At 31.6% G+C, this 25,161-nt stretch overlaps 1 protein-coding gene across 1 annotated transcript in view; it reads right to left on the bottom strand.

Moving 5' to 3' along the window:
* The window catches only part of LOC113401928 (uncharacterized), a 156,695-nt gene that overhangs the window by 5,315 nt on the left and 126,219 nt on the right, over positions 1-25,161 (bottom strand). The window contains exons 3-5 of the mRNA XM_026642006.2: positions 9,017-9,225; positions 8,497-8,632; positions 144-277 (exon numbers count right to left, since the gene is read on the bottom strand). Coding sequence (XP_026497791.1) covers positions 144-277; positions 8,497-8,632; positions 9,017-9,225 — 479 coding nt within the window. The remainder of the gene's footprint in view (positions 1-143; positions 278-8,496; positions 8,633-9,016; positions 9,226-25,161) is intronic.

Genomic DNA, 25,161 nt, shown 5'->3' on the forward strand with positions numbered 1-25,161 from the left:
GATGCTCTGCTAGAGTGGCAGTAACAAGACACACCGACCTATAAACTGTTCTAAGTAATATAAATTTATAAGTACATACAATATATAAAATATTAATTAATCTTAAATTTAAATCGAAGTATATAAATGATTTTTTAACTCACCATTTGTTCATTGACGTACCACGTGATATTCGCCGCTGGTAATGAAGGTGGTGACGTACAATTCGCCCGAATATGGTCACCACCTATGTACGTCATCCTATCTGATGTAACATTCGGGCTCAACAAGGGTGGTTCTGTGAAAACATAGAACAATTTACATACAATATAATTTAAAATATTAAGCTACTAGTTAATTGTGTATTGAAAATTGCCTTTAATCGAATAAAACAAATTATCATCTTATATCACTAATGTCAATGATGGCAAGCGGTCACCAGTTCTCATAGACATTGGCACTGTGAGAAATATTATCCTTACATCCCCAATCGTCGGAACTATGGTATATCTCTTGTGCTACACACTGGCTCACTTACCCTTTAAACCAGAAAACAACTAGACTATTGCCGTTTGGCAGCATAATATCTGAATAGATATATGAGAGGATGGTTCCTATCCAGACGAGCTTTTATAAACGGTTTCGTCATGATCAGTCTTCTCAATGTTTGATCACCATTTTGATATATAATGACGATTACATTATGATGTACGTGTGTTTTATTACAATTATTTCTTTATCCACTATAACTAGATGTTGAAAAAGAGTAACTACTGAGTTTCTTGCCGGTTCTTCTCGGTAGAATCTACATTCCGAACCGGTGATAGCTTTTCTTAAAATAGTTTGTTAAATTACGATTCAAAAGTGCTTGTAAAAGCCTACTTGAATAAAGTATATTTTGATTTGATTTGATTTAACATAGCGGATCAGCATAAAAATACATACTATATAAAATAACATAATGAGAACATTGTTTTGTTATATATTTGTTGTTTTCATAAGTATATACTGCTTAAATAAGATCGAAAACATTTCCATAATTTAGTCAATATTTAAATTTAACTATTGAAAATTATACGATGGCTTTAAAAAGCGATAACTTACTAACAGGGTTTGTTTTTTTAGCTCATTATTGTACTTGTCAAAATTATTCATTTATTATAGCCCGATAGTTATGGAATCTATTTTAATGCTGTAATTATGATGATTTATACAGTATGTTAATTTCATACAATAATAAATGATAAAGCGAAAATAAATTTTTAATTTTATATGCAAGTTATTTTGCCAAAAACGTTTTTGCTGAGCATTTTTTTATATTTAATTGGAGATACCCTGTCAGTATCACAGGTTCGTAGGTAAAGTAATTAGGCTACTTTTTCAAATAACCCTTAAATCTACGTTCTTTAACCTATGTGTATATATTTTTTTATTTTCAACTTAACTTTTATGATATTTTATTCATTTATTCTGTTTTTTTTTTTTTATTTTATTATTATGCATGTGTTCCATGTTATCTTAATTAGGCAGTACAAAATTTTCCACACGTCACTGTATCTGTAGCTTAGCTATTTATAATTACGAAACAAAAAGATTTTCTAGAAAACAATAGAGATTATTAAGCGAAGCGAATTTCCAAACCTAGTCGTTTCCTTTGAGTGAACAACCGTAGAAAAGTCTTTATTTCACGGTAAATTTCTACCTAGCGTCATTGAGAGGTGAATGAACTTTGCCCTTTTCCGATTTGTAAATATACAAATAAAACTAACCTAGAGATGTATTTCGTACTGTGTGATACTTTAAGTCGCTCTAAAATTGACGTCACATATTTTTAAATTTCGAATAAAAAAACAAGGAGATTTATTTTAAAGTAAGATGTTCGTCACAATGCGTTATATAAAAGTTTAATGGCTTTCACGGAGACGAAAAGTATGATGATACGTCAGAAAGTATGCGGAAAACGTGATGTCAGAAACTTTTTAATAACACGAGTCACGTGTGAAACCTCTTTTTTTTAGAATAAGATCCGGCGTCTAATTTTTGCAGATATTGGGTTATTAATAAAAGTAATTCAAATGTCAATGTAATAAAATAGTATTAAGAAATTATCAAGAAATAATATAATTTACCGAAATAAAGAATCTATTCAAATCAAATAACCTCCTACTATTTTTTTCATGAGATTCATAGGTTATTTAAAAAAACGCTGTGGGCTATTACTGCTGATTATGAAAACATTAAAACACGTTGAATACGTAATGCATATTAATAAATAACAAATTTTGATGGATTCATGTATGTGACTCAATGACGCCAGAACGGCTGAACGGATTTGAATGAAATTTAGTACAGAGATAGAATGTAGTCTGGAACAGTACATAGGTTATTTTTGTCCTGGGCTTATTTATCGAATGTCGCACCTTCTAAGCACACTCGGACTACGTCACGGTCGGACCCCACTCTATTCCCACTGACAACTGACACTTATGTTTTTAACTGACGTGAAAAGCGGGTAATTCAGTTTTTTGTTCATTATAAAACCACATCTGTATAATGAACTTGCACTACAATTACTTATCAAATTAAACATCAATATATCGCTGCTTGTTTTTGACCGGATACCCAATAATGTATTATATTCTCTATTGGAATTCAATTTCATCAAATAAACACGTATTCACAGGACTACGGTGTCGGATCTTAGACTATTAAAAAGTTGTTTGGAAAGCACACGAATTTTAAAATTAGAACAAAAGACCTAAAAACAAAAACCTCATGTTCGGAGATTGAAATCGAACTGGCCCGTTTGTTTTTGCCGAACGCCTCGACAAAATGCCAGCTGCGTTGTGAATATGCAATATTTCAGCAATCCTAATAAAGGATTCCTCGGAAAGGATAGAATTTTCGGGAAATAGGCAGATGGTTTCAACGCGGTTGATAGAGTAAGCATCTCTAATATGAGGCTTATCCGTTTATGAACGAAAACATTTAGATTACGAAATTATGAATGTATAGTGATTTAAAATAATATTTAATACTATGCATTAAACATAAATATTAATAAAAATGGTGAGTTGTTTTGCATACGCCTATGAAGGTTCCTGGCCTCAAAACCATTTTTATGTTTGTCGTTTAATTTAACGTTTTATATTATACGTTCACTTTACATAGATAATACATATGAATACATATGAATATTGGACCACATTACATACATTACTCTGATCCCAACGTAAGTAGCTAAAGCACTTGTGTTATGGAAAATCAGAAGTAACGACGGTACCACAAACACCCAGACCCAAGACAACATAGAAAATTAATGAACTTTTTCTACATCGACTCGGCCGGGAATCGAACCCGGGACCTCAGAGTATCGTACCCATGAAAACCGGTGTACACACTACTCGACCGCGGAGGTCGTCACATATTATATATTTATTTATTGTTACACAAGGTGAACATGCGCCTTTATTCGCGCGAAATTTATAAAACTTTCCCTATATTAGAAGTAGCCGCCTCAAGGGGTGGAAAAAGTGGTCTATGTTCCCGGTACTCAAAGTATATCCATACCAAATTTATATATAATAAATTTATATGAATTGGTTCAGCGGTTTAAGCGTAAAGAGGTAACAAACAGAGTTACTTTCGCACTTATACTAAAGTATAGCTATGCGAAGTCGGCACGGGTAACTTGTTAAATAAACAAAATTAAATTAAGCCAATAGTATCATACCAACGTTATAATCTTTATTGGTAATATTAAATACACTGAAGACTTCGAATATATTGGAGTATTATTATTAAATATATAAAAAATATTTTAATTTAATTAAAAAGCTTAATAACTGACTTAATGTATTTATTGATTTCATTTTTAAATTTATAGTCATGTTATTAAAAAGTATCTTATTTGGAAATATATTCCATTTTTCATTTGGATTGAAATTCGAAATAGTTTCGCAGCCATTTGTTGTCATTTTTTTGTTAATGATCATTTTTATTTCTTCATAATAATTAATAGTATCTAATGACTGCAACATCCAATCCGGTCAGAAATTGGATTTCGAAATATTAGGTCCTTACATATGAATTTAGCGTTTTGTCATACTGACCACTTTGATTTGAAATATCTCCTCTTTGGTTAAGTTAAATTAAAATTCATAAATTCATTTAGCTGGCACAATTGAGTTTTGAAACCAGTTATTCATTTGTTTTTTCCTTATAATTTTTTTCATTGGCGTCGCTTATTACCACACCATGGAAAATATGAAATATCGGTACATTTACGAGTACAAGTTCTATCGTGGCACCAGTGCTGCAGAAATAGCTACGGCTCTGGTTTCGCAAAAGCACAGTAAATTTTTGGTTTCAACGTTTTCTTTCTGGAAATTTCGACCTTCAGAACCAACCGCGAGGACGGCCGGAGACCAAAGTGGAAAATGAAGAATTAAAGGCAATTGTGAAAGCGGATCCATCACAAAGCACTTCAGAGATAGCTGCAGGCTAAGGGGTAAGTGGTAAACTGTATTAATCCACTTGAAGCAAATCGGGAATTAAAAAAACTTAAACGAAAACGAAAACTAGAATGGATACCTCATGTATTGAGTGAATCGAACTTGCAAACACGCGTCGACTGTTGTGTTACTTTGCTCAATCGCAACAATAAAATTAAATCGAATCATTACATGGGATGATAAGTGGATACTGTACGATAATCGGAAGTGCTCTTCGCAATAGTTGAACCCTGGAGACCCAGCCAAATCCTGCCCTAAACGAAAATTGATTCAAAAAAAGTTACTTGTGAGTGTTTGGTGGACTAGCGCCGGTGTCGTATACTACAGCTTTCTAAAATCTGGCCAAACGATTACGGCAGATATCTATTATCAGCAACTGCAAACTACGAAGGAAGAACTAGCTGCTAAACAACTGAGATTGGTTAATCGCTCTAGGTCACTGCTGCTTCACGACAACGCAAGACCACACACTGCACAACAAACAACCACTAAGTTAGATGAGCTACAATTTGAATGTTTACGACATCCACCGTACTCCCCGGACCTTGCTCTAACAGATTACCATTTTTTTCGGAATTTGGACAACTTCTTACAAGGAAAAAAATTCAACTCCGATGCGGCAGTCCAAACCGCCTTCAAAGAGCTTATTGATTCTCGCCCCCACGGTTTTTTTAGTAAAGGAAGCAATCAACTACTCATGAGATGGCAAAAGTGTATAGATAACAACGTTGCATACATTGATCAATTAAATATATTTTATACAAAAAAATATTATATTCCTACCGTATAAAACGCCAATTTCATATGTCATATACCTAATATTACGAAAACCGTAGTAAAATAATTAAATATTTATACCGTATGTCTATATGATAGGTAATTTATATGTATTAATGTTTTTTATATTGCATTATGTATATTATTTGACAAGACAAAATGTTGAACCTGTTACTGATTGTGTGTGTTCTAACTGTACTGAATTTTAAACCGGTTCCATCCAAGTGATTGAGCTGAAATTTGCACACACGAACTCTTGAGAATACTGGAAATACAAACTAGTATACAAAATGTTTTACGAGAGATGGTAGACGGATCACAAGTTTGAAGTTGATCAAAGTACTGTGTAAAATTATCAGTCCTTCATAATGTTAGATTCCATAGCTAACGAGAATATGCAAAAAAAAAGTCCTTGTATAAAGACTATGACTTACAAAAACGACTTCAAATCTATAATCAGGTCGATATACAAACTGAAGAAGACAGTGGATAAATGCTAAATTCACAAAGCCCATGAACGGCGGCGGTGACGCTTATTAAATACTGGTGAGTGAATAGATTATAAATTTAATTCGTTTTGGTAAATAGATTAAGATTAATTATGATAAACGGAAAGATTTAAGGGTGATTTTTAAATCCAATCTCATTAAACATTTTAAATACAAGATTTAAATTTACTTTGATATATTTTGGTATGAATCAAAAATAGAACTCAATAAAGGGACTTTAATATAACTTTAAGAGATGTTGCTATCTGAATCAACATTTCAACGAAAAAAGATTAAAATAAAATGTGTAAAAGATTAACAGACGAAAAGGACAAAATTATTTGACACGTTTATGAGAAATCGGTCCTTTAATTGAAATATACAGGGTTATTGGTGATTCGACGTATTCCCGATAGGAGGTGATAGGGGTGATTATTTGCGATAATTTTAACCCCTAAATGCATGATGCAAAAGTGAACCAATTTTGAGTTATCACGTTTTTTAGATTTTTTCAAAATAAGTCATAAATGCAACTTCAAAAATTTATTTAAAAAAAAGTATCAATTAAAATCTATTTTTTTCTTCTGATTTATAAAAACGAATAAACACTGGTTATTTGTCAATATTAATACAATAATTATCGGTCCAAATTTAAAAATGCGAGACGGAAAAAGATATTATTTCAATTTATTCATTTTTTTCCACAAAAATGCTAACTCTGTATAATAAGTATATAGGCCTTTTATATAAATTAAATAATTCTAAAAGCGTTTTAAATTTAGAACAGTTAAAATATAGATATAAAAATGTTAAATTACTTATTCTATATTTTAAAAATAAGAATTTTTAATAAGAAAAAAAATTTAAGTGAGAATCACCAATCAGTTCTTGTATTACAATCATACTTTCAATATATTTTGCATTTAAAATTGCTTTGTTCCTCTCTTCCACCAACCAAGAGATAATACTACAAATCAGATGTAAATTTTTTAATAAGCAGTAGTCATTCACAAGCCTGAAAAGGCGTAGTACATAATTGTTTATTAATAATTTCTCTTTCTCGCAAAAGCCTGAAATGTAAATAGTCTTTTGAAGTAACAATTCTACGAACTTTGAGTCTTTAATGTCAAAAAAAATATTTAGATGAAAGATGAATCGTGTTTATATTAAAATAAAAATTACTAGGGTTAAGTCTCGTAGAATTTGAAATAATTGAATAATCTTGCTTAAATTGCTATTAAGCAATACATTAAATTATGAAAGCTTATTATAATGCGGCTAGCAGTTTCAATGTTCTAAAAGCACTAATTTACACTTCCATCATTTATTAAGCCTTTCTATGTCAACCTTCCTTTCTATATACTAAGTAATAAATAAATAATACATAATAAATAATAAATATTGGACAACATCTCATACATTACTCTGATCCCAATGTAAGTAGCTAAAGCACTGTTGTTATGGAAAATCAGAAATAACGACGGTACAACATACACCCAGACCCAAGACAACATAGAAAACTAATGAACTTTTTCTACATCGACTCGGCCGGTAATCGAACCCGGGACCTCGGAGTGACGTACCAATGAAAACCGATGTACTTTTGTTGAGTTGAGTGTTACTCGATTATATTAAAGTTAATATTGAATTTAGTAAGATATAAAATGGAAATGCTATTTTAGCCCTGTTCAAAAAATCTGATGAACAAAATAGACAAATTAAACATAAGTTCTCAGTCCATTTGAACTGTATAACTAAAACATTCGAGCAACTTTGATTTAAATTTAGGTTAAAAAATAAACGATAAAGATTCGTGACGTTATTGAAAATTCAATTTGGCAAATCCTTCAGCAGATCGACTTCATTCGTAATGCTTGCTGAAATATAGTTTTAGATTTAGAGAATTTGAAAGGTAAAAAAATAATAGTAGCTAGAAAAACAGAAAGTGGTTTATAAGTGCGACTAGAAATAAACCAAAGAGCGCTTTACTAATTCAATCCTTGGGTTCTTCATTGGATTTCTCGCATCCGTTCTTTTTCTGTTGATTTAAATGTTTTTCACGACGTTGCTGGGAAATCGTGTTAGATGAAGGAAACTTTTACTCGTGAAAATTGAATATTTTATTATTAATAGGAATTACTTTTTTTTAATTTGCATAGTTTTTCAAATAATTATTATATTTAATAATAATGATTTAACGAGTACCTAAATGCGAGAAATATGTAAATAATGAATATTTCCCAACGTTAAAGTTAACGTTATTCATTAACGTTAAATCATTATTATATTTAATAATAACCACCTAATATAACTTAACCATAGATTTAGCTTAGACAAAGATATTTTGATGTATTAGAGATTACAACATTTTCAATATCATTTAACATTTGAAGTACGATATAGATGAGTATTACGTATCACCCTAGGCTAGTTGTTTTTAGGTTATTGGCATTTTCAGTATGATCTTCAACAAAACAGCTCCCATACAATGTTAAACCGAAAGCAAAATGCGTGGTGCGGTAAGTATAGCGTGTCTTAGAGGACGTATTGGGCGTGATAAAGGAAAACATGTATCAAGTTGCAGCGACAAGGTTCAACGACCTAAAATGGCTCATTATGCGGAAAATTGTATTTATGCGAGATTACGTGATCTCACTAAAGTGGGTTTTTGTGTACGAATTTATTTTCAGGCACTAAAAAATGTTCATTCAAAAAGAAATATAATTTTATATACAAACCGACTACCACCATTTCCGCAGACTTGATATCCGTATGGAATAATGGTGCATCGGCTGACACTTCACATTGATATTCCCCAGTTAGTGTGCGGTCTACTTCTGTTAGAACTACTCTATTCTGATCGGATGCTGCAACCTGGTAATTTAAATACACAACATATTTATTTACAATAACATTAAACTAGAACGGTTTTGTTACTGAAACTTTATATTGGTGGTCTAAAAGTAAGATCATTGTACATAATTATTGTAAATTATGCACATTTTTTCGTGTGCTCTGTAATTTTACTGGCTCACTAAAAAATGCTATAGTATTTCTACAACATTTGTAACGACTAAAACTCCATTAAATTTATAAAGCTTTTTAATAAAGTTAGTCGAATTGAAAAAGTAGTTGATTATTGTTCATTAAATATTCCGTGACAGATTAACTTCGACTAATTAAATTGATTCGTAAAATTCTTGAGAAGTTTTTACTTTAATTCTCTGACAAATTGAGTATTGATTCCAATATACTTACGTCGACTTTGATTTCTGCAACGGGAAAGACTTTAGTGGCTGGCGATTCCTTTGGTACGTATCGGTAGAATTCGATCATATTTCTGTACCAACGTATTGAGTAAAGTTGAGCGCCTTCCAACTCGTAAGTACACATTAGTGCGGCATCCCGACCAGTGAGAACAGCTTTTGGTACGTGAATCTGAAGAGACTTGAGCGTGTTGACTGTACCTGTGAACAAATAAATTACCAATAACAAAGTTCGATTCAATAATCCATTGGGATTGAACCGGGATCGATGTATTTACTTTGAAACGATATACGTAGATCAATGTGTAAAATCTAAATTAAATCACGTATATGTTCTCATATGTGTTTAAAATAACACGATCAAAATGAAATGATAATGTCGTTTCATTTTGATAAGGCTTAGGTAATATTCACGCATTGATTTATTTGTGACAAATGACAAACATAATCCTTTTTAAAAAATAAAAGTGATAATCAGGAATTACGTCTATAAATAATAAATCTTACGCTGAAGCACCGTATGTAATATTATTTATGTTTTACTAACTAATCAAGTTAATTTCCTCTTATTAAAAATATAATAGACAGTAAAATTAGCTCCATTATTGTGATTTTTATATAGAATAGCAATATAATTAGATTTTTCACATGATTTTTATTATAAAGTAAGCCATATGTAAACGAATCCAGTTTTATTTCCATTTCTGTGAAAACATTGCTTTGTTTTACGTGCGAGCCGCTGATGGTATAAAAAGTGAAGCGGATTAACTGAAAAACAAAGATCTCATTGGCAGAGCTGTAATCCACGTCATCCGTAAAAACGAAGATAACAAACCGAAATAGTACACAGCATAACCGGCTGTATTGTGTTTCAGCAAACGTCAAAATCGTATTACAATTTTGATGGTTGTTACTGTTGTTGAGTTCGGCTTTTTGACATAAGATTTTACGATGGCAGCTACAGTATATATCTGCCTTACCTTTGTCGAAGGTGAAGAAAGTAAATATCCAGTTTATGGCGGCTCGTTAGAAGTTTGGTCATAACGTTAAACGACAGGCGCGCTGTTATCGCTGCTTTTGCTCAAATCTTGAAGTTAATACTTCTTCGGTTTATGATTGCCTGGTACTACTTTGATATCAGTAAATCAAAGTTCATTTTTGTTCAATTTACTTTGCATGATATAACAACAGTTTTTGTTATAATCTGACGTAATCATTTTGTTTTCAAATAAATTTATAACTTTAAATTAAATTATGACTATTATTTTTAAAAATGGAATATTTACAAATTTATATACGTAATACTTTGACCCGTACACTAAAATTCAATTACCGAATAAAATATTGGAATCAATAGAGTTACACAATTCTGTGATGATGCACTACAGAATAATATCTTCCGATTCAGCTTTATTCTTCTAAAAGTTAAGACTCGTTCAAAATGTCCGACGCATCATTGAACACGATTGATAAATTCCCATTTTTATAGAGAAAAGAGGTTTCATTCTTAATAATATTTTTGTGAATAACAGAAATTTATAATTATTTTAGCCAGTATTTGTCTACATCTGTTAAACGATAGATACTTGTTTTTGGCATAAAAAGGGTGATTAACCAAACTCGTTAACTTTTTCCTCTTAAAAAGTTTAAGGCTATTAATATATATATAATGTCATATAAAATCAATGAATTATAAGAATTTTTTTAATTATATTTTTTTAATATTATTCTAAAGTCTACAAAAAATAATCTGAGTGAATCGCGATTTTTATTTTACACCGATAATAGAGCACTTCCATACAAAAAGATAAGGTATATTCAAGATAAAAATTATAGTTTTCAAGAAAATGTTGTATTATTCATTAAAGTTCGTCCAGACTATATAAAATTTAATATTAATTATTAATTAAGGAAATTGAATATTGAGTAATTACTGACTTTCTTTCCGTCTCTTCTAACTAGAATCTATAGTTGGAACGGTAAAAATTACCGCTGGTAAAATATTTTTTATAAAGTGCTTTTTAAAATCATTAAATTTATTTTGATTTCATATGATTCGAATTTTTAACACGTGGTTAACCCGTCTCGGTGGGTACTCACTTTTCGATCTCTCATTTAGTAAATATATTCGGACTCCTGTTTAAGGGGTAAGTAAATATAACTACAGGATATCGCCTTAGTTCTCAAGATTGTTGGCGCATTGGCGATGTAAGGGATGATTAATGTTTTTTACAGTTTTTTTTTTTTTCTGAATAAAAAGTTATGTTATCTGTGGTAGCGGAGACAGAGTAGTCAACTCGATGTCCGAACCACAATTACCTATCAATAGTGGTTCATCACAATAGTTCGTCGTTTTGAGGTCGTAATAACGTAGTGGCAATATTTCAGTGAAGTTGACTGTATATGCAGTGTCACATTTTATTTTAAGTTGATTTCGATAAGTTCATTAACCTCATGTAAAAAAAAAAACTCTTATTATTAAATCTAGTGGCGTTAAATGTATTCAATTTCCTTACGTGATTCAACAAAGAAGCGCTTTTTATAACGTAAATTCGCATAATTCTCTGAGGATAATTAATATGCCAACGCGAGAAATGGTTGAGTTTTATAAAGATAAAATGGGCGATATTTTATTTTAAAATGGAAGGGCGGGTTAACTTAGGGTTTTCATCTATTAAACAAAGCTAATTTAAATTTATGTCGAGGGTTTAGATACACGTATATTTATATAAGTTATAACTTATAGTAGGACATTTATCATGTTTAATATTAGCTTAGCACTTGAAAATTTTGTGTAAAATAATATTATATAATGGCATTACTGGTCATAAATTCTTAATTAAATAATTTTTTATATTTATTTTAATGAAAACTTATGAGAATATCAACAATTCCAAATCGATGATAGCCTTACATTCTATAGATATTAAGTTAAGTATTATTTTTTGTAATTTCAAAGATACATCATCTGGCCTAATTTAGGAACACGTAATCAATTTGAAAATTAAAATTATATCATGTCATATGTTCTAAAATAATTCGGGCATTTATACAGTATATAGAATACTCGAATCCCAAGACAAGTTACTACTTTAGAGACAACAAAGTTGTGAAATCTTATAAACACGAAGGTAACTCTGTTTATTACCTATTCACGCTTAAATCTCTTCAATAATTCAGATGTAATTTACGAAAATAATTTGTGTCCCAGGGAACGTCTTATGCTACTAAAATCAATAATCAAAATCGAAATATACTTTATTCAAGTAGGCTTTTACAGGCACTTTTGAATAGTCATTTTTACATTTTTTACATTAACAGCCTGTAAATTTCCCACTGCTGGGCTAAAGCCTCCTCTCGCTTTGAGGAGAAGGTTTGCAGCATACTCCACCACGCTGCTCAATTGCGGGTTGGAGGAATACACATGTGTCAGAATGTCATTGAAATTAGACACATGCAAGTTTTCTCACGATGTTATCCTTCACCACCGAGCACGAGATGAATTATAAACACAAATTAAGCACATTAAAATTCGGTGGTGCCTGCCTGGGTTTGAACCCGAAATCATCGGTTAAGATGCACGCGTTCTAACCACTGGGCTATCTCGGCTCGTCATTTAACAAACTATTTTAAGTAAAGCTACCACCCGTTCAGAATGTAGATTCTATCGAGAAGAACCGGCAAGAAACTCAGTAGTTACTATTTTTCAACATTTTAATATATAATAATGTTATATATCCTGCCTGGAAGTCAACAAGCATTAACTCCACGCTTTTTTATCATCTATATAATCTTGTATCGAATAATATGCCTTCTTTACCAACGTATTTTTAATTCACCCTCAAGGGGGTAAAATGGGTAAATTTAATGTCGCGCTAGTAAAGCTGTTGGTTTAGTTCTAATATGAAGCACAAAAACTAACCAACACGTTTTAAAATATTTTAAAAAATATTTCATGTTACTATATTTTTTTGTAACGAAATATTCTATCCTGTTATCTATTTTTATGTTATTTATTAGCTTATACTATATAGGCACAAAATTTGTGTGGGAACAAAATTTAATGTAAACCATTTAAAATACCCATATTTTCCGACGTCGCGTTTTATTCGACGTATTGCGGCGAACGCAGCATACAAAGATAAAAGCTTTTTAAATCTCCAAATTTACGGTTTGTTTTTACAAATGGAATACTATTTGGAGTATCTAGATATCTGCAATATTATTTTAATAGGCGATGGAACGCGTTTATGCGAACGCACGTATTCAATCGTTGAAATACGTGTGAGACTAAGTCACGGGTAAAACGATGGATCGATGATAGCAATGTAAGTAACAGCCATTTATATACTGTTACAGTTGAGTAAGTCATTCAATGTCGACCTCCGTGGTCGAGTAGTGTGTACACCGGTTTTCATGGGTACACCACTCCGAGGTCCCGGGTTCGATCCCCGGCCGAGTCGATGTAGAAAAAGTTCATTAGTTTTCTATGTTGTCTTGGGTCTGGGTGTTTGTGGTACCGTCGTTACTTCTGATTTCCATAACACAAGTGCTTTAGCTACTTACATTGGGATCAGAGTAATGTATGTGATGTTGTCCAATATTTTATTTTATTTATTAATGTCTGATAAAATCTTTGTATGATGAAACATTTCTACGTTATATTACAATAATTCGCCGTGTAAAGGTCGTAATAATATAGTTATGTATTTACGCACGCACACCAATCTGTTACCGCAGTTGACGACTACGGTCATCCCGTAAATGACATCATTATAAAAGCAGCTACATAAATATAAATCAATATGTATTACGTAAGGTTAGCTAGTAAGAAACTGATTTGTGAAGGGTAACATTTAAAAGCTCGGGTCCAGTGGTTATTATAGATGAATCCTAACCGAGATTTCAGGTCCAAACTCGGAAAGCAACCAATTCAATTTATGGTAATAATTCAGCTCATCACTCATACAAAATATTAATTTACAAATATATTTAATAATGTTTTATATACAATAAACTTTTTCTATAATTATTTATAAATAATTTTTTATAAACTTTTCAATGTCATAAAACCTTAACCAAGAATCCAATTAGTTATCTTTATAAACCATCATCATCATCATCCTCCAGCCCTTATCCCAATCTACTTGGAGTCGGCGCAGCAAATCTTCTTCTTCCATACTTCCCTGTCTGACGTCATCTCACAAGTAATATTCTTTATAAACCATTTTGGTAAATATTATCTTGCATTGTTTAACATAAATTGATGCAATAATATATAGTTCATTTTATTTATTATTATAAGTCACACCAAAGACGGGCTTAAAAGAAATAGCTGTGTGTGGGAACTACAAATAATAAATCATTATATATGTCATTTATTATGCACAATATTTACAGGAAGACGGTCGTTACAATTTTTTAACTTAATAATACCATTGTTGAAATAGTCACATTAATTATGCTTTCATTAATCTGTCTGTATGTTTAAGAATATGTTCTTTTTTAAATAAATCGTGCTTTGCACTGCTTTAATAGTTTTGTGAAGAGCGTGATAGTTTACATACTGTACCGTGGAAAATAAAGGTGAGTTGAAAACGCTTTGTTTGGTAAACTATTGAATTTTACTGAAAATACAAACGCTTGTGCTAGCACGCCTCGGAACTATTAATTCCTCTTTTAAAATATTTTTATTATTGGTGTTCTATGAGCGTGCATTTTAAATCATTGAATAGAATACCTAAAATAAATTACTATTCACGTGAAGCATCTATTGTCGCGCATCGGTAAAACTGACTCGTACGCCGTGACGGCAAACGGGATGATCTACTCTTACGGTGTCATGCCTGCCGCCGCCGCTCTCTACTGCCTTATGTGCGCCAGGTAAATATACTTCATTGTTATATACTATATTGTAGTATAATAAAATGTTTTTATTGATTTAACTCTCATTTTTTAATTTAACTTCCTTCATAAATCATCAAGTTCGGTGTTATTTTTTTTATTATGTATCATTCCAGTATATAAACTAAAAATGAGTATATTACATTTTAATTTCAAGCAAATAATTATATTGAATAAAATTATTATCAAACAGTTTATTTTTAGCAGTTTACAAAACGAAACCCCGATTTCTCTCTTTCATATTAAATATAAAAGTTAAGAAAAAATTTAATATAAACTTTAATTAATGAAGATAATATAATTTTCACAGAATATATTTTATGTAAAATATTTCAAGCTAAAAACGACCTTGATCGTTTAAACTTAGGGTATCAATTTATAATTACGCCGTGTTCCTTAAATCAAGTTTTGACACATTATAATGCACGTAATCTTCTATTCGATTACTCTCATAATCCTGTGGGGCAGAAAATCCGACAGGAACGGAAAGAAACCAGGTTCTGTCAGCTTTGCTTTACACGGAAGTGTAAATTGTAAGTGCTAACTTCTAATCTTCCTTTTTAGGTATATGGACCACCTGATGGTAAGTGGTTACCACCACCCTTAGATATTAGCGCTGTAAGCAATATTAACCATTCCTATCGCCAATGTGCCACCAACTATGGGAACTGAGATAGTATGTCCCTTATATGTTGTGCTTCTAGTTACGCTTGCTCATTAATCCTTCAAACTGGAATACATCAATAAAAACTATTGCTATTTAGCGGTAGAATATGTGATGGTACCTATCAATGGAAAAAAAACACAGAAGGAAAACTTAGGGTTGCTACTAAGAATTTCTTAAAACACGAATAAATCGCGTAATAACGTTTGAATGGCCAGAAAACCCTAATCCCAGTTTGAACCCAGGATCTCCGAATTTGTGCCCCCCTAAGCTAGCCACTAGAACAACTAGACAAAGACAGGATTATATAATAGTACATGCCTGTCTAGTACAGTTTGCGTTAGTGGTTGACGTTTATGGTTACTGTTCCACTCCTTGCGGTTTTGGCGTGAAGTTACATATAAACTTTCTAAATAAACAGATTATCCGAAGCAAAACGTGTTCGTTTCAACATGACACTGATACTTCCTGTGATTAACTTGGTTAACCCAACAAGCACTCCAAAGAAACAAATGTTTTTCAAATTTATAATATCGATATAGTTAAATAAGACAAGGGTATCTCAAGACTGATATGCGATTTGACTTTAGAATGTGAAAATCTCATCCAGGCTTATAAACAGAAGCACCTACCAAACAGTCATCATTTATAAGACCTTCAGAAGTTGAGAGTCCTAAAAGTATGCAACACATGCAGGTTGGTTCATAATTATTGTTCACGCAATGAATTATAAACACAAATTTCTGGTGGTGGCGTTGGTGGTGCTTATTCTTCTGCCTCGCACAACCACTCTGTGGAACCAGCTTTCGCCGACGGTTTTTCCGAACCGATACGACTTGGGAACCTTCAAGAAAAGAGCATACTCTTTCCTGAAAGGCCGGCAACGCACCTGCAAGCCCCCCGGTGTTGCAGATGTCCATGGGCGGTGGTAGTCACTTTCCATCAGGTGAGCCTCCTGCTCGTTTGCCACCTATGACATTAAAAAAAAAAAAAATTCGGTTTGATGTTGTGATCTTTGGTTTGGTGGTCTATGGTATTGGATATTTTTTGATAGAATATTACAGTATAGAATGTAGGGCGGATGACATATTACAATTGTAGGTATAAAATAAAAAATAAATTAAAAGAACGATACAATATATAAAAATACTATTAAAAATAAATCCGTATATATTTGAAATAAAATATTTTCTAATTCAATCGTGAGCTCATTTCGTAGTTACATAATAGACCTTTAAACTCGGTTCAAGACTATTCGATCTTCGTACACGACCTCACCACGATTTTATAAACAGATATCGTTGGGTCAAACTCACGAACAGATAACAGTTTTCTATATTTCACAGTGATGGGTAAAACTTCCTCTTATCGGCGTCAGTTTGAAAAACTGTTGTGTTTTGGCATACGATAGTAGTATCGACATCATACTGTTGAACACGTTCCAGATATACGCTTTTAGTTGTATGTTACGTTACTGATATTGCCAAAAGTTTTTTTTAGTTCCGTTATATTTTTATTTTATTTCAAATACAGTTTTTGAAAATAGAATTCGTACATGTCATTCGTTTTGTTTGTTAAATTTATACGAGAGGCGATAAAAAATTGGTTTGGTATTCTTTGTTTACGGTTTGATAATAATATAAACGTTTTATTATCTCGGTATTGGGGATTTGTATAAGTAGTATCAAATTTGTTATGGCAAAGGAACCTATACATGCTATATTATAAGATGCAATATTTGTAAGATATTATATACTCGGTGATTTGCAGTAAACTAACGTAAATAACCGTGCGATGAATAAGAAACATAATTAAAAATAAAATAAAATTGGTAAGTCTTTTCATTTAATTTACATGTGAGAAATAGTTATCTTGTACCACCTCATGGTACTATCACACTATATCACAATGTGACTTTGTAAAACGTAGATACTAAAAATATATATTTAAATTCAAATAAAAAAATAGTAAAAAAATACTTTATAGACGAAATAACCAAAGTACTCTGAGCAAGCAAACATCACTCAACTCAACCGCCCGTAACCAATGTGTTAATACGTGGACAGAAATAAATCGGCACAATTTTACAACTGTACTCGTTGGACCATTAACAGATATCTGGAGTGAAAAACAAAATGACATCACCAATATCCGAGCACAGCAGATAATCTAGTGCTCAATACAATAAAATGTTGTAACTATTTTTTTTGCCCTAATATGTGAAATGCCCTATTATAAGAAAGTACTAATATTCCTATTTACGCCTCCATTTAAGTTTTAAACATCTGCTAGTCAACCTCAAGAAGTACAATGTATATAATGTAATGTAAATTTTTTGCCCTAATATGTGAAATGCCCTATTATAAGAAAGTACTAATATTCCTATTTACGCCTCCATTTAAGTTTTAAACATGTGCTAGTCAACCTCAAGAAGTACAATGTACATTAATATTTTATAACTTCAAACACCGGGTAAATATATTTACTATGAACATGATCCTCTATGATAGTCGAGGAGCAATAGCGGCTTGAGGTTGAAGCCCTTAAAAACCGAGCAACGTACCGGTACTCAAGGCACCTTTAGGATGGAATTTCTGAAAATTATATATATACATCTTGATAGAGAGTAATGTACCTCGTCGCTTAATAGTATCAAGGAATGTTGGTTAATGTATTCGTAAATGACTCAAGTAGTGCTTTTCGAGACGCGCAGTCATATAAATTGAAATATCATATTATTTATAAGCATCTTGTTTGAATGGGATGTAAGGTCTCAACAAAGATTTCTTTTGAAGCTTATATCAAAAAGGCCAAGTGCTTCAGCAATGCGGAGCTCCGTGTTGGATGTAGATTTCAATGTAGCAAAGGTTATCAAATAGTTTTTCCAAGAAAACATGAATATTATGAAAATTCTTAGTAACGAAAATAACGCAATATTTTTAAATATGAATCCTAGATTCATTTGAATTTTCAACCGAGTTCAAATCAGGAGGAGATTGTGAGAATAACAACAATCAATCGTAAATGGCAGACCGATTCGCAAGATTTAAGTTTTATTGTATAAACATACGTAACGTTCGGGTCCCACCCAAGTCCCCAGGTATATCATACAATATATTTGTCGGCAAAGTTCCGTTGTATAGAAAATCAAGACAAAAACGACTGTCACATACATATTAATAAAGCTCATGATTTTTATTTCTACCTTAACTTTTATGTCAATCTTCTCGGGCACACTAAGAGATCTTTTAAGCCTCACTGAATATTATGATATTAATGAACGCCGATAAATAATTAATATTACGTGGATTGTCGCACATCACATCTATACAACGCGTTGCTTCAAAAATAATTCTAAAAAGAAGTAAGGTTAGTCAGTGTCAACCAAAAACGATACCTATGGGGTGGCTTTAGGTATCGTTTTTGGTTGACACTGATTAACTTATAAGCGTTAAGCGGTTTTGTTAATATAAAAAACCTTTGAATAAATAAACAAAAAATAGCTATATTTTACTCTTTAGTACATTTCATTTTGATTTTAAGACAGATTTCAGTTCAGATTTATTTACACGGAACCAACTTATACTATTTAGTGGAAAGAGAACCAAGCTAGACCAAGTAAGGAAATATTTTTAGATTTAACATATCAAGAACATCCGGGATTTGTTACCGATTTAAAATCGAGCTAGTTACTACAGCGGTTAATTAAGGTTTATTAATTAAATTAAGGAATCTTTCCTTTGTTTTATTGATGTACTACAAAGCAGATTTTAATGTGTTAAAATTAATTAAGATTTATTTCGGAACTTGCAAATAATTTTCGTTTTATAACACCGCATCGTGACTGCATCGGTTACAATTGCGAGCGCGTTATAATATTTCCAAATGATAAGCAAACTTTTACAGTTTTATATTGAAATAAAACTTAATCTTATTTAAATTCATAAATTTATATCGCATACTTTCTAGATCTATTTAATTACCTCTACTGTCACACGTTACACAAAAATAAAAATTATATGGATAATTATATAAATAAAACCAAAATCATAATCAAATTATACTTTGTCGTTTTAAACCGCCGATACCGCCGGTTCGGAATCTAGATTGATTGCTTCATTGATTGATACAGACAAAACCTGACATAGATATACGTACGAAGGCTATATTTGACAGAAATAGTATTTTTTTAAGTGAATTTTTTTTATGCGTGGTTAACAAATTGAAATAACTAAATCAGAATTCAAATCGGTATATGCAAATATTCTATATATATATAATTTTATATCTGTGACGTATTCAATTGTACGCGTATTGTCTTTTTTATTTTATACAAGAAAAATCATCAATTTAAAACCATGGTAGGACTTTATTCGGACTTCTCAGGGTAGGTACTACACGCTCATCAATTATTCTACAGACATTCGTATTTTCTACATACATTATTGTGATTTTTTCAAAATTGATGGAATTAGTAATACTCAAATGACCACATATCCTTTAGTTTTATAGGAATTAACTGCGGACCGCGACTTAGACAGTATCTTTTACCTATCAAGTGTTCTTAGGTTAGGTTAGCTTTGTATTAGTAATTAGTCAGGGTAAAAGTCTTCTCTATTCTAAATTATATTTATTTGAGTAACAAACATCCAAAGATAAATACTTTAGCATTTTTTCTCTATAAATGTAACAAATCATTTATAGTTACATCTTTGATTCCAAATGTGTGTTGTAATGAATAGTAATATCATGAACAGGTGTTCAGTACATTGTGAAGTTAACTGCTAGGGGTTGTTGTTCAATAGATCTAATAGGTGAAACATCTCATAACTTGGAAAAAATATAATAAAGAATGTTTCTGTCAGGTAATACAGTTGATAAGATACAATCGTCATTATAAATTTCAGGATTTTTATTTTGCTCTCATTGTAGCAATCCGTTATAACAAACTCAAAAATAACAAACAGTGTTTTGAAGCAATTTAAAGACCCATCCATACACGTCGTTTCGTATCAAAAAAAAAAAACAAGTTTACGTTTGAATGAAGAAATTCTAAAGAAGTATTTCATTTATAAAATTGCGTACAATTTCTATCTGTTAGGTCGTCCGCGTTTCACATTTTCCGACGTGTCAATTAGATAGCTCGTTCTATCAACCGAAGTAAAACGATGACTTTCTAGCCATTCAAATGTATATAAAACAAACCTTACACTCAAATTAAATCATAGAAGTCATCCAACACAATATATAAATATCAAGTTGTTAGTTTTATTCAAAACTCGTAACGCTGAAAGAGTTTTAGTGCGATCGACGTGAAATTGGTTTTCCGTTTTCGACGTTTACCGTCCATTTCATTTCGATAGCAGAGTGTCAGCACGTTGTTAAGTGGAAGGATGATGGTTTGGTGAGATAAATTACTTACTTTCTGCTTTTGATTTTGCTTTGAAGGCAAATCAATGTCAATGAGCTAATAATAAAAGCTCCTTTGTTAATTTTAAATGTATATTGTTGGCAACGAATCTAAAGTAACAAAAGGTAGGTTTTACTGTGTACCTTCGTATACCATGCCATTCTTTATTTTTATCGCTGGAAAATCTCTCTTGCGCTTTTTCCCACGCGAAGTTGAGGGGTATGTGGGGGTCGCCAGTGTTAAAGGCGCCGGGATACCCACTAAAAAACCAGCGGTACTCTCTCTTTTCAGGGGGACATCGCGGGATCGCTTGCGCATGCTTCGACGTCATTCGTTTTTCTGAGACAACACAAGCAGTTGAGGATTTATGGATGTTGAGAATGGAATGGGACGTACCTGACTGAAGAAAAAGTGTGTAAATAGCCTGATCAATTATTCGATTTCCAAAAATCAATTGCACAAACTATGCTCAAGTGTGCACGCAAGCACAGATGTACTCTCACGTCTCACTCTCATAATCTAATGGGATGAAAATCCAAACCAATCGGTAAGATTTTAGGTGGATGACAGGTTTTCCGTATTTTCCGAGGGTTGAAATTGCCACAAACTTTGAGTTGGCACCTCCTTATTTTAGGTCTTGATTCCAGAGCCTGCCAATCTATAGCTATAAGATATATTACTAGCTAACCACTAGAAAAGATAAATAAATTGCAAATAGGAATAAGTCGATTAAAGCAAACAAGATTTTATTAATAAGCATACCTTTGTCTATCAACGACCCCTTCATTTGTAAGTATGCAGCGCCACTGGTTGGTGGCCTTTTTTGTGCAAATAAATTTATATATATAAATATATGGGTTCAGTGTTCAACCACAGGTTTCATTAAATTTCTATTCCGTTGTTGTCGCGTAATGAATACTGTAGTTTATGAGAATATTAATAACTCTATATTATCAGTTGTGCGGTTGCCTCAGACGCGCACAAGTTTCGAATATTAATAACAGCAGTCATAAACAAGGATACACACCATATATAATATGTAATAAACATCTATGGAAAAATATAAATGGTAAATACAAAAAATGAAAATGACATTAATGTTCATTGTTGACGTGATCAATGATTGAATGTACTCGTAAAATAAATGATAGATCGAGGGTTTGAATTCGCAGTCTTCGTTAAAAATTAACACGCTCTAACCAGTGGCCTAAACCTATCTCAGCTCGATTTTGTTTAATATGTCTTAAATACTATTAAATTAAAAAAAACATTCCGATTAAATACTTTTTTTGGTTTAGTGGAATAGACGAGGAAAAGGTCAATCAATTCCCAACCAATTAATGTAAAAAATAATTAAGAGTAATTGAAAAAAGATCCTCTATTCTTTATTCCGTCCAAGTCTATTGTATCCTAACATTGTCTCAAAACATAATATCAAACAACTCTATATAAAATGAAATCTTATCACTTTCTAACGATTTATTATCGATAAAGACCTTAATTACGGTACGTACATAAACATAATCAGCCTGTAAATTTCCCACTGCTGGGCTAAGGCCTCCTCTCCCGTTGAGGAGAAGGTATGCTCCATGCATATTCCACCACGCTGCTCCAATGCGGGTTGGTGGAATACACATGTGGCAGAATTTCGTTGAAATTAGACACATGCAGGTTTCCTCACGTTTTCCTTCACCGCCGAGCATGAGATGAATTATAAACAAATTAAGCACATGTAAATTCAGTGGTGAAAAACCCGAAATCATCGGTTAAGATGCACGCGTTCTAACCACTGGGCCATCTCGGCTAATTACGGTATGCCGCTAATATTAATCATTATACTGAATTATTTGTAAGTGTTTGAGAAGTTACGATATAATTGAGCGCGCAAAAAATGACGATCGGCTATCGACACTTATAAAACGTATGTTCACATACGTTACATATGAGCGCACTGGACCAACACTAGTTGTATTTTTGCACGATACCGCCTAAAACATGCTTAATCATATATTTAAAAGACGAAGTATTGGAAAATTTCGCTGATGTATAAATAAAAAATGCAAAAATAGCAAAAATGAATAATATTGGAAAAAACAATCCGCAGAATACTATATTCTGGAAAATTTTCCAACTATAAATGGAAACATGAATAACTATCAAAGCAAAGATATATCATTCAAAGGGACATATAGTCTAATATTGAAAAAATGCAGTAGTTTAGCTCTGTGCTATTTATTTTTTCGTTATTTTTAGCGGACATTTATCTATTGAATATTTAAGTATGTTAACCACTGTGTAATCGTTGAAAGATAGCCTAACCTAACAAAAGTATTCCCAGAGAGAGTAGGCTCTAACGTCAGGCAGACTGAGAGGTATATTGACTATGTAGGATAAAGAATCGCAAACATAGGCGCACTCTCCATTCCGTTTATATTTGAGCTGTGTAAGCAGATTTCGAATAAAATTGCGAACTAAAAATCGATTCAATACCATTTTGGCTATCTTCTTGAATCGATTATAAAGATAATAAATATTAGTAGTTAATTGAATTTCATGAACTTGCTATAATCCGTTTCAGTGTTCTAGTAATTACAATGATAAACATAACGAAATACCAAAAAATAAATCGAAAAATATATACGAATACTTGAAAGATATTTACGAACTCGATAGATGTCATAAAAAGAGAAAAAAAACAAACGAATCGGTCCTAAAAGAAAAAGGTCATTTTTAAAAAAAGATTTATATCAGAACAGATATAACAGCTATTTGTATTATGAAGACCTTGTCAGTTCACGTGGTGATTAATGGCCGCTTTCAACTTTTGTCGCTTTGAGGGATCAGTTTTTAATGCTCCTTAGAACTTGCTGAAACGCTCTCACTTAAAGTTATTACAATATGTATTTAGGAGAATTTTTTCATAAAGCTGACATAGAAGTATCTGGATTAAAATTTTTATTTTTTTTTTTGTTAATCTGATTAAGGACTTCTTTTAATAGATTAATTAATATTATTTGATTTACTAAGAGTTTTATTATTTATTATTAATATTCTTGGTTAAAAGTTATATTAGATTAAAACCACATCATAAACGTACATCTTATGCTGGATAAATAATAATAAAATCGATATAGATATATTTGTATTAAAATGATTTATATGGTCGGGGTTGTATGACCGCCATTAAAAATATAGATTTTTAAATAACCTTATTTTAATGTCTAATTTAATTTAAACACTAAAACGTAATAAAAAGGAACGCAGAATCGATTTCTGATTGAGTTGAGGAGTTCTTGAGTGAAGGTCGCATATTGGTTCTGAGGGAACGAAGGTTTCGTTTCATACGCAAAACGGTGCCTTAGAAAATGTGCCAAATATTTGACCTATTGGCGTGGTTTGGGAGATGCCTGTATCCAGTATTCAAATCATTGAGTATCAATTAATTTAAATTATATTTTTTTATTTTCATTGTTATATTGTAATATATACTTGCACGTACATATACGGAATTAACCGTTTCGTTGCATATTTTTTTTAGAAATGATAATATCTTCTAAAATATTTATTCGAATGTTATTTATTAAAATACAATTTTATCTATATATATTATAATCTATATTGAGTACCCAGAATATTTGTCTTAAAAAAGTATTAATAATAAATTTGATAAATGGCCACTCAAACAACCTACACTTTACTTATTTGTAAAGCGACTTTGTTTTATAATATTTATAGATTCATTTATATAAAGATAAGTACGCCATTAGTTGCTAGTCGATTCATTGATGATTTTACACGTAACCGTCCATGAATTAATAAAATCGTTAAAACCACTCATTGTCGCATTTGCCAGAAAATTTATTGCGTATATCCTTAATGTTATTGCAAAAGAATTAATTTTTTAAGGCTTTTGTTTGATTTATCTTCTATAGCTCGCCCTAACCAAAGCACATTCGCTGATAAATGAAGGTACAAATAACATTTCTTCCTGTTACCATGGAAACGGAACCCTACCATCAGCGTGACCTGGCAAATAAGTTTTCCAAATGATTTAGATTTAATTTAGGAAATGGGTTTTTACTTCTCACTTTAAAGTTGTTGTCAGTAATTTTAGAAATATATGTATTTTAATGAAAACATGAATTCTTTCAAAATGCTA

The sequence above is a fragment of the Vanessa tameamea genome, chromosome 23, assembly GCF_037043105.1.
Source record: "Vanessa tameamea isolate UH-Manoa-2023 chromosome 23, ilVanTame1 primary haplotype, whole genome shotgun sequence".
Lineage (NCBI taxonomy): Eukaryota > Metazoa > Arthropoda > Insecta > Lepidoptera > Nymphalidae > Vanessa > Vanessa tameamea.